General features: G+C 38.4%; 1 protein-coding gene across 1 annotated transcript in view; it reads right to left on the bottom strand.

The window, feature by feature from the left end:
- The window catches only part of LOC129765325 (sorting nexin-17), a 47,896-nt gene that overhangs the window by 8,829 nt on the left and 26,483 nt on the right, over positions 1-12,584 (bottom strand). The window contains exon 2 of the mRNA XM_055765502.1: positions 12,023-12,215. Within this exon, the coding sequence (XP_055621477.1) occupies positions 12,023-12,215 (193 nt within the window). The remainder of the gene's footprint in view (positions 1-12,022; positions 12,216-12,584) is intronic.

Below are 12,584 nucleotides of genomic sequence, written 5' to 3' on the forward strand. Positions count from 1 at the left end.
AAAACCAAAGCTTCAACTTTTGGGTAAACCGATCACTCATGCTATGTCATTCAAGTATCTTGGGGTATGGTTCGACTCCCAATGTACTTGGGGGGCCCATATTAGGTATCTGAGTAAAAATGTCAACAAAGAATAAACTTTCTCCGTACAATTACCGGCACCTGGTGGGGAGCCCATCCCGAAGATCTTATAATGTTGTATCGAACAACTATTCTCTCAGTGATGGAGTATGGCAGTTTCTGTTTTCAATCAGCTGCCAAAACACACCTCATTAAACTCGAGCGAATTCAGTATCTTTGTCTCCGTATTGCTCTGGGATGTATGCCCTCAACGCATACCATGAGTCTCGAGGTTTTGGCAGGCTTACTCCCACTAAAAGATCGCTTCAATTTATTATCTCTTCGGTTCCTCATCCGGTGTAAGGTTATGAACCCATTGGTGATCGGAAATTTTGAACAGCTGATCGAGCTAAATTTTCAATCTGGGTTCATGAGTCCATATCATGAATTCATCTCCATGCAGGTTGATCCTTCTTCGTACATTCCCAACCGTGTTTGTTTTCCTGACTACATCAATTCCTCTGTATTTTTTTATCTGTTCATGAAGGAGAAAATCCATGGAATTCCAGATTATCATCGATCGGGGATCGTTCCTACGATCTTCAATGCAAAGTATGGGCGTATCAATTGTGATAATATGTACTTCACTGATGGGTCCTCTATGAATGAGTCCACAGGATTTGGAGTGTTCAACGAATTTTTTAGCACCTCCCACAGTCTTCAGAATCCTTGCTCAGTGTATATTGCTGAATTGGCAGCAATACACTGGGCGCTGGACAGCGTCGCCTCACGACCTGTTGAACACTATTACATTGTAACGGATAGTCTGAGCTCTGTCGAAGCTATCCGTTCAGTGAGGCCGGAAAAGCACTCGCCGTACTTCCTTGAGAGAATACGAGAAATTTTGAGTGCTTTAACCAGACGCTGTTATGTCATTACCTTTGTCTGGGTCCCTTCACATTGCTCAATTCCGGGTAATGAGAGGGCTGACTCATTAGCAAAGGTAGGTGCAATTGAAGGCGAAATTTATCAGCGTCAAATCGCCTTCAATTAATTTTATTCCTTAGTTCGTAAAAATACCATCGTTAACTGGCAACGCAAATGGAACGAAGATGAATTGGGCCGGTGGCTCCACTCAATTATCCCTAAGGTTAGCCTCAAACCATGGTTCAAAAGTCTGGACTTGAGTCGGGACTTTATTCGCACCTTCTCCCGACTCATGTCCAATCACTGTTCGTTAAACGCGCTACTCTTTCGTTTTGATCTCGCCGACAGCAATATCTGTGCCTGTGGCCAAGGTTACCACGACATCGAACACGTTGTTTGGTCGTGCGAGGAGTATCTTGTTGCCAGATCGAATTTAGAAAACTCTCTTCGGGCTAGAGGAAGGCAGCCCAATGTGCCGGTGAGAGATGTGTTGGCTGGTTTAGACCTTGATTACATGTCCCAAATATATGTCTTCCTAAAAGTTATCGATCTTCGTGTCTGATTGTCCTTATATCCTTATATTCTCCTTTTCCTTTTCCTTCGCGAGAAATCAAATCCCTTTTTATTAACAATAGAATAAGGTGAAATGTAAAAACATATTAGATATAAGATAGGCTTAAGAATTGAGTGTAATAAATGTGAGTGTGAATGTGAGAGTGAACATTGTCAACATATCCTTTTATCCCTTCCTTTTCCTGAAGAAAATATGTCACCCTTCTAAACTCGAGTAGACCGCGAGTAATCGGTTTTCTACACCATTAACATTAGAATTAAGGAAAAATGTGTACATATACTTGTAACAATACAGTCAGGAGTTTGGCTCCTTTAAACTTATGTAACTGAGCCTGTAAAAATAAACAATTTAATAAAAAAAAATGTAAGAAAGGTATTTTCTGACTTTAAGTGGATGAATCAAAAATCAAATTCCTCTTTTATATTCAAAAAACGAAAAACATATGCAAAAACAAACCAACAAAAAAAACATTTTTTTGACTTGATTATATATGAAAAGAGAACAGAAACTGTATATAATCGAGTCCGCGCTGTATTGAGTTTCCGATAGAACTTTCGCATCTCATGAGAACGGTGCAGCTGTTCTAGTTCTTCACACTTCTCCTCTTCCATGCGGCGCTTCTTTTCCCGGAAGAGTTGGATTTGCTGTCTCCGCTTCTTTTGTCGTAGGATTACGTCTTTCGGGAACATATTGGGGTACAAATTGAAAATCGAAAATTGAGCACATCGTGAAAATTGTCCAATTTCAAACGCTTACTACTCAGTCATTTCATGATGGATTGATGAAATTTTCGCGTCAATCGATTTCGGCACTCCATAACAATTTTTCAAAATAATGTATGTCATGAAACTAACTATCGAACAATTGAAAAATCTCAACCCCTATCCTAATGGAAATACCCTCTTTTGATTGGTCGAAATTGACGACACATGCGGCGGGTCCCTAACAGAGACATCAAAACCAAGCAGCCTGGGGGAATTCGGCATTGCAAAAACATAAAAGAAAGAGGAACTTTTGTTCCTACCGAAATGTGTTCCCTAACAGAGACATGTTTCACACAAGGAAAGCTTATACGGTGAGAAAAATTGTAAAAGTGAAGAAATATTAGAAAATTTGATTTCTCATATGCTCTACATATAGTATAGTATGTTGTGTTATTGTTAGTCCAATTTAAATCCGCATTGAATTGAATAAGCACTCAGAAAGTATAAATTATAAAATAAAATTACCTTTTCTATTTCTAATATGTTTTCTCTATGTTAAAGTAACAACTTTTTACTGATGAGAAAAAATGATGATTGTGTACGGTATTGCTAATTATCTTATATTACATTGGTGAGTTTTTTTTCTTTATTTCATCCTTTTCATCATTTCATCATCATTTATTTCACAGGAGGCATCTCGTCTAGGATCACAGAGAGCTGTTTTCATCATATCTTATTCCACTTCGACATATTTTATCCGGTACGCACCATCCAACGACTGTTTACCATCCTTCTATCATCATCACTCGGTAAACATTGGAGGTGAACAGACAATACCGAACAACCAAACAAAACGGCCTTTTCAGGGCCATCAAATCATTATCAAAGAGTTCACCGATGTAATTTTTCCAACATATCCAAAAATCAACAGATAGCCTGACGGAATCCTAGGTCAACTATGCGGTCGTGTATCGGACACAACCCTCCTGTGACTTTTTTTTTTTAAATAATGATGATGGTCCCACCTCATTCCCCTACAACGGTTTGAGCAGGACGAGTTACCTTATTGATAATATTTGAGTTACTGTATTTCTTTATTACAACATACTAACCAGCAAGTATGGAAAAGTTCATTTGCTCATTTCTCCACACCTGATTATAAATCACTCTTGTATCTGCTTAGAATAATCATGGCGAAAAGAATGCAGCAAACAATCGTGAGATTGCACGATGAATCATTTTACACTCCCCGACCATCTTCATTCGGGACTGATAGAAAACATAACAAAACAAAGAGTGGAAAACAACATTCAATGAATGAGTGAAAATAGATTGAATCTGCGTGTATGTATGATTTTATTTTCCCTTGTACTCTTTTCCTTGTCAGCATTCAAGTGCACATGAAATCCACCTTCCCTCTCATCAATAACTTGCGTTAATATGGTCTTTTGCGTTGGCTTAGATCGTTTCATACTAGAAACACAAAAATGTCATGTCAAAAAAGTGCACAGGAAACAACTAGATTTCAACTATCTACCTATATTTTACTGCCGCGATCGAGGCTCAATGATTGCTATTTGAGTGAAAAACGAATGATTTTACAGAGACACTCGCTGGACAGTATTCCGTATTTTCCGTTCTAATCGAGAAGGAACTTTGCGAAGAGGATAGGTCAATATGTCAGTATTAGCCATGAATCTACAAGGGAAATCCCGCTTTATCAGATCCCCGGCCACGGCCTGCAATTGTGATCGTTTCTGAGTTCTAGTAGCTGAGCAAATCCAAGCCTAATTTTAGCCGATACTTCAGGCCCATTACTTTGCATATCCCAAGGCATGTCAAGAAAATTTCCAAACTGAAAAAATCCTTGACCGATTAGGAATTGAACCCAATACCTATGTCAGCATTAGCCTTGAATTTACAAAGGAATTCCCGCTTCACTGGATACCCGACAACGGTCTTTTAATCGTTTTCGAGACCAGACAGCTGAGCAAACCTAAGCCTAATTCCAGCCGATACTTCAGGCCCTACATTCAACCTGGGGTATAAACGTGTCAACCTGAATCTGCAATGAGATCCGCCACAACACAGAAGAGTCTTGATATAATTATCTGTTGAGATGATGAATTTACAAGTATTCCGATTGAGCTATCCCTAGCTTACCTCAGGTTTCCACATTAAACCCCTTATTTGATCAAAAATTCTTTTGCTTTTGTTCAATCTCACGTTTCTCTATGTTTGACAACGCGCGCGGGCTCAAACTATTGCAGACTTCACAATTATTTTTTTTAAATTTAATTGAATAACTAAGATTAATATAGAGCATAAAAAATACCATCATCACCATAGTCTTGACATGAAAAACACACGGACACACATACACACAAAAGACAATAATTTCTTCGTTTTATGAAATAATGAAAAATCTAGCGCAGTTGCTTACTGTTTTCGTCATAACTTCCACTTCTCCATAACTTCTTCCTGTTAGCGCTGTTAAATTTTGTTTAAAAACTCATGGGTTACTATGATTGACGATGCACAAGGCGTTAAGGTAAACGCTTGATTAATTGGTAAAATTTATTTATTTATTTTTTAATGCAAGCGTTAGCTATCTGACACTCTGTAACACCTGTTAAGTCAAGATAACAAATCTGTATGATAAATATTTGGGCTTAGGTATAAGATGTACTGAGTTGAAACTTGAGTTTGATTGATAATAAAAGTTTTCATCGAATCAAAACATGTCAAGTTCAGAACATCAGAAACTTAAGATATCTAATAGGTTTACTGAGTGAAAAAGAGAAAATATCAATAAAAATTATAAGAGGTTGTGTCCAAGATACGACCGCATTGTTGACGTAGAACTACGCTGTTATTTTATATAAGTCGCTTGTTTATACCTTCGGATATTATTCTATAATGCTGTGAAATTTTAGAAACAACTGCTTAGTAGAATAATCTCTGAAATGATTTTTTCATTGTAGAATCAGTTGACGATAATTGATTGATGATTCATTCTTGCCGCAAAACAATCGTATGTCGCAATTTATTTCATGTCAATGCATTAAAAATTTACCTCGAAGGCTATTCCGGTGGCCTTTTTCGAAATTGACATAGACTCGGCTACAGTCGATTATATACATGTTGCAGCAGCACCATTATTCCATATCTCATAACTACATCAATATATCTTTGGCACCGCATGTAAACAACAACAATGACAACCCTTGCACGTATCAAATATCATGCTACATGTTATTTAGTATTGCCTCAAAGGAATCGCACCTCTAGATATCGTTCGTACAAACTAAGCGTAAACCAAGCGCCTTGACTTTGGTTGCTGCCTGGGCGTTTACATTTTCGACCGACGCGCCGAAATCGCCTACTTCGCTGTTGTTCGGTGCGGTGTCACATTCGCGAAGGCTCGGTTCAGTGCAAGCGCTTTTCACTGCATCAACACCGCGTGCATCATTAGATGACGCTTACCTCGTAATTTGATTGCCCCTGGCAATGCGTTCGCTTTTTGCAGTACTCGAGCCTGCCTTCCTCTTCTTCTTGCTCATCGCACACTACGTGAAGCGTCCAATTTATGACGAGGAAAGAAGAACACACGATACGAATAACGCGAAAAACGAACAGAAAAATCAAACGACGATTTCCAAGTTGGATTACCACTGGTGGGGTCCAATCTTAGATCGAAGCGCAGCGAAAGCAAAGTGAACTGGATTACTCAACAGTCCGATGCCGAATGAAAGTTTGCCTCAGTTTGCCACTGTTTATACTCTAGGCAAGTATTCCCCTTCATTCTTCTTCTTTCCTTTGTTCACGGAGATTCCTTAATCCTACGATTTCCCCTCCGTTGGTCGTCGATAAGTTGCTCGTTATTGATAGCTCTATTCGGGGAAGCACTCAAATGGACAGAACAAATATATGGGCAAATAGAAACACTTAAAGTTTTCATGAATTTTAACCATTCACTAACCAGGGGATTCTAATGTATGGCATATTAAACAAATCTTACGGAATTTCCGATTCGTTTAGTATGTAAATCGTGAAAATCCGTTCGCGGCAAAAATAGTTATTAACGTTAACATTATTTCATTAAAAACGTGACCTGTTTTCTGATTTGACACCCTTTATGAAAGACGTAGTTCTACGTCAAAAAGTAGAAGCTTGGAGAGAAGATAAACAATCGATGTACAACATAGGGCGCTATTCCAGAAAACTAGACGAGTAGACGAGCGCTCGTCTCGTTTGTTTTCATATTCCAGAAGCCGAGCTCGTCTAAAAACAGACGAGTAGCTCGTCTGGTTCGACGACCGTTTGGCCGCGCTCGTCAATGAATCAGTCGAATCGTCTAGTTTGTTTGATGTGTTTGTTCACCTTGTTGATTGAAAGCATCGGTATTCTTCTGCTTCGTCTTTATCTCCAAAAAATGTTTCACGGCTAAACTAGTGTTGCATAAGCAATGTATGTTCTCAACTGCAACCATCAAATTCAATTCAGTAATTGCAAGATTTTACAGATTTTCAAATGGGCCTCTTCCAAACAACACAACCAAATGTAAACATTGAACTCATATCCAGGGATTAGAGATGGGCAAACCGTTCATGAACTGTTCAAAAGAACTAGTTCATCAAAAAGAGTGAACGAACGGTCGTTCTTTTTTACTGGGCAACAGTTCACATGAATTGCTTACCCAGTTCAGAACGAACTGTGTATACAGTTCAGAACGAACTGTGTATGGTGATCGGTGTATAAGAGGAAGGCGAGCGAATGAGTTATGCACGAATACTGCTGCAAGGTAAATAGTCCTCACATTAACGAATGGAAACAAACGAAAGCCCCATGAAATAACAAAAATAAGATGTCTGTATTGTCGTTTTCATAATAAAATGCAATATTTCAGGACACGATGGTTCTTAAATTGGATTGTTCGATTATTTATCAAATAAAGTTTTAATTTCATATTTTTAAGTTGAGGGTAAATATTTCAGTAAGATATGCAATCATAAAAAAACAGTTGAAAGCGAAACGATTCAAACAGTATTTTTCAACAGTAAATAAAAATGCTGATATGAAATGTTTTTATATTATATCATATTGTGCTTGATAATTTCGAGAAAGTCTTTCGCGTTTTGGTACATTTTTGCTATAGCAGTTATTGCAAAACATTGTAGAAAAGCAGCGCAACGCTAGTTTGTGCTGAAAATAACAAATCACGGCTCAAACTAGATCAAAATTTCAAAATCATAGTTTGATTTTCTATTTTGCTAAGATATTTTTAACAAAATTCGGACACAGAGTTATTGCTAACAAACAGCATTTCATGAATGAAAAGAACAGTCCTACATAACATTTCATACTTTTTTATACATGATTTGGCATATCCCTCTAATGTACGAAAGAGTGAGTGAACTGCTCAAAAGAGCTAGTTCACTTAAATGAACGGTTGGTCACTGAACGGTTCATTAAAGTGAACTGTTTTGCCCATCTCTACCAGGGATGCTAGATGACTGTTTTGAATATATTAACACGGCACGAAAAGGGTCTTCACATACTGAACGAAGATGAGTAACTCAAAACAACTACTTTATTGGAAATGCATATATATATATATATATATATATATATATATATATATATATATATATATATATAGATTTAAAATTTTACTTGATACATCGTTGATTAGGTGAACAAACATTGCCCCCAATAAATCCATAATAACAAAACGTCTGAGTGATGAAACCATATGCTCGAGAAAAAATATCAATGAAACCAAAAGATATATGAAACTTATTCCTTTTATGTTATGTTTTCTAAATATTTTGGCACTAAGAAAAGAGTATCGATTGAACAATTTTAAAACTGCCTGTTGTTTTTCTCAAAACAAAAAACAGGAAGTGGGTTATATCTATGGTATAACCGCAAGGGTGACGTAGGACTATCGTTGATTTAGAGATCATTTGTTTGAAGTTGAATCTAAATCCATCCTGAATGAATGAATAAATAAATATTTGGGTGACTTCAAAAACGAGAGTGTTACTTTGAAGACTCAAGGTTTTATGCATCCAATATTGGATACAAAAAACCTTGTTCTGAAGAATAATCTTCAGAAGCTTTCCTGTTAACTGCACTTGATTGACAAATCACAAAACCAAATGTATGTGGTCGCAGTATTATATGGATAGAAAACATTAAAATAAACTCGCTTGAATGTAATTTTCAATTCCAAGGGGAACTGGCAGATTATTTTTCAGCAACGATCATTTCTTTCCAGGTTTCCTCTCGATAACCAGCAAACGAAAAGAGTTGCGCGCGTGTATGTGTGTGTGTGTGGCGGCTGCTTCTATGTCTTCCCGAGGAACCGTATTTCGATGCTGATACTCTCTTGGTCACCTTCTCTTCTCCTTCTGATCGATCGGCTTTTCTGCGCTCCCTCACAGTTAAAACAAACTGATTGCATTTCAGGTCAGGTCAAGCCAGGTAATGAATACCTCGATCCCTCGCCGTTCAGCTCGTTCAGTAACGATGTTGTCTTGTCGATGTCCTCAGGCGTCGTGCACAAATTACGTAACGCAAAAATCCGGATTTTGAACCTCCCCCCCTTTCGTAACACAATTTCCTATCTCTAATAAACAGAAAGTAACGCAACATCTAACCCCTCCCCCCTTATCGCGTTACATAATTTGTGCACGACGCCTCACGAAAAATGAATGGGTTTCACCACCAGAATATCATTTCAGTATGCTTTTCGTGCGTGATTGAATCGAGAGAAGGTGTGGTTTACGATGGCAATTTGGAAGGCAAACTAGAGGAGAATGAACTCTCTGAGTATGAAAATTTCGGCGACTGAGCAATAATCGATTGAAAATTATATAATTTTGGCGATACGAAACATTTTCCGTTTTTCATGTTATGCATCCAATATTGGATACGAAAATTTCCACTGATTGGGAAAAAAATATTCAGAAGCTTTCCTGTTAATTGCGATTGATTGAAAAATAACAAAACCAAATGTATTTGGTTGCATTGTTATATGGATAGAAAACATTAAAATAAACTCTTTCGCATGAATGTATTTTTCAATTTCCAGGGGAACTGGCAGATTATTTTTCAGCAACGATGATAGCAACGAGAATTCCGCGCGTGTATGTGTATGTGTGTGTGTGTGGCGGCTGCTCCGATGTTTCAAGCGGAACCGTGGCATCACTCTCCTCCTGATGGATTCCCTTTTGGCCTTAGGTGCACAAACAGGCTCTTGGTGACACCGTTCATCAGCGTTTTCATGATAAACGAAATAAGCTTCACAACAACAGCGACAACATGCTCCAATCGCTGTTCAATCATAACTGAGTGGGTTTACGAGCGGCGCTCGCTTATATACCGATTGGTGATTTCAATAGCCTGTTTTGAAAGCAATTTTAAGACTATTGAAACAAGTTTTTGGATGAAAAAGTAACAAGTATATGACGCGTAGACATTTTATCTTTCAAATGAAGTGTTTATCATACCATTTCGTTCAGTTGTTTAAGAGCTATTAACGCTCAAAATCTCGGTCTCCAGCGTAACGCTTTCGTTCTCGAAACTTTGGTTTTACACCCCGGTATAGAAATGAAAGACGTAGTCCTACGTCAAAACATGTCTCCTCATCTGACATCACTGATCATACCGAGAAAAACTGACTGAAGTCTCTCCAGTCTACCAAATAAAACATTTCAATGAAACTAGTGTACTGGAATGGGATATTTTGCTCGTTTCGACAGTGACAGAAGCCGAGACGAGACGAGACAAATTGCTCGTCTCGTTTTATGGAATAGGGCCCATAATTAAACACAAGAAACATAAGAAGCTAAAATTTCCAAACAATCGAAAGAGTATCGAATGCAAATTGATATCTTGCAAAAAAACAGGAAGTGGGTTATATCTATGGTATAACCGCAAGGGTGACGTAGGACTATCGTTGATTTTGAGATCATTTGTTTGAAGTTGAATCTAAATCCATTCTGAATGAATGAATAAATGAATATTTGGGAGACTTCGAAAACGAGAGCGTTACGTTGGAGGCACAAGGTTTTATGCATCCAATATAGGATACGAAAAACCTTGTTCTGAAGAATAATCTTCAGAAGCTAACCTGCTAAATGTACTTGATTGACAAATCACAAACCCAAATGTATTATATGGATATTTTATGGATAGAAAACATTAAAATAAACTCTTTCACATGAATGTAATTTTAAATTCCCAGAGGAACTGGCAGATTATTTTCAGTAACGATTAGATATTTCCACATTTTCCTCGATACTGGAAGCCCACCAGTGGTTAATACTAACTCGATAACCACCTGTTAATAGTACTTGAATGAAAAATATTTGGTCACAGTGTTACATGAATAGAAAACATTCAAATAAACTCTTTCACATGAATGTATTTTTAAATTCCCAGAGGAACTGGCTGATTATTTCCCAGCAATGATTAGATCCTTCCGGAACTTTCTCGATGCTGAATGGCATCCAAACGGAAAGAATTCTGCACGTGTATGTGTCGATCCTTCGCCGTCCACCTCCTCCAGCACGTTAAGCAACGATGTTGTCTTGTCGATGTCCTCACGAAAAATGAATGTGTCTCACCACCAGAATATCGCTTAAGTATGCTTTTTGTGTGTGATTGAATCGTGAGAAGGTGTGGTTTACGATGGCAATTTGGAAGGCAAACAAGAGGGGAATGAACTCTCTGAGCTCGGAACTTTCGGCGACAGAGCAAGAATCGATTGCGGGCGCATACAATATTGGATACGGAAATATCCTACTGATGGGGAAGAATAATCTTCAGAAGCTATCCTGTTAATTGCGATTGATTGAAAAACCACAAAACCAAATGTATTTGGTCACAGTGTTACATGGATAGAAAACATTAAAATAAACTCTTTCACATGAATGTAATTTTAAATTCCCAGAGGAACTGGCTGATTATTTTCAGTAACGATTAGATATTTCCACATTTTCCTCGATACTGGAAGCCCACCAGTGGTTAATGCTAACTCGATAACCATCTGTTAATAGCACTTGATTGAAACATATTTGGTCACAGTGTTACATGGATACTATTTACATAAATACATGAATGTATTTTTAAATTCCCAGAGGAACTGGCAGATTATTTTCCGGATCTTTCTCGATGCTGAATTGCATCCAAACGGAAAGAATTCCGCGCGTGTATGTGTGTGTATGTAGCGGCTGCTTCGAGATCTTCCCGGGGAACCGTTTTTGGCATCACTCTCCTCCTGATGGATTCATGTCTAGCCTAAGGTGCACAAACAGGCTCTTGGTGACACCGTTCATCAGCGCTTTCATGATAAACGAAGAGCTTCACCACAACAGCGATAACATGCTCCAATCGCTGTTCAATTAGAACTGAGTGGATTTCCGAGCGGCGCTCGCTTATATACCGATTGGTGATTTCAATTGCCTGTTTTGAAAGCAATTTTAAGACTATTGAAACAAGTTTTTGGATCAAAAAGTAACAAGTATAGAACGCGTAGACATTTTATCTTTCGAATGAAGTGTTTATCATACCATTTCGTTCAGTTGTTTAGGAGCTATTAACGCTCAAAATCTCGGTCTCCGGCGTAACGCTTTCGTTTTCGAAACATTGATTTTACACCCCGGTATAGAAATGAAAGACGTAGTCCTACGTCAAAAAGAATAACAATCCGGAGCACCGCACACCAGAGTCGCGAAATCGGATCTCACCTAGTTGAATGTACCGCTCGAGGCTAATCCTCCGCTGTTCGATCTGTCCCGGCGTCAGTGGAAGCAGCTTCTTGGACGGAAAGCTCGGCAGCACCAGTGTGGGCAGTGACCGTTTCAGCTGCTCGTGAAGGCTGTGCAGCTGTTTGTAGCGCAGGCAGCAGTGGAAGCTACCATTGATGTGTATGTTGAAGCCCTGTGGAAAGTAAGCACAAGCAGAGAGAGAGAAATAAAAACAATGAACTTTGGACACGCTAGAGTACACATTTTGAAGATGCCGGCTAATAAGTAATTAATTATGTAATGATTGATGGGTGGTTATGTGTGGAACCGAGAGAGAGAGAGCGGGGTAGATACAAATGATTTACAAAGCACTGAACATAAATTACAAGAGAACACTTGAACGCAGAGATGAAAGCAACGCACTTGCTTGCACTGTGTGCGTTTCGGATTGGAGTCGACGGTTTCGTTCATATCAACCGCCTTCATCACGACGTGTATCAGATTATACAATAACACTTCTTTTTTTAGTTTGAAGGCGGCAAATTCATACATTTCAATCATC

The sequence above is a fragment of the Toxorhynchites rutilus genome, chromosome 2, assembly GCF_029784135.1.
Source record: "Toxorhynchites rutilus septentrionalis strain SRP chromosome 2, ASM2978413v1, whole genome shotgun sequence".
Classification (NCBI taxonomy): domain Eukaryota; kingdom Metazoa; phylum Arthropoda; class Insecta; order Diptera; family Culicidae; genus Toxorhynchites; species Toxorhynchites rutilus.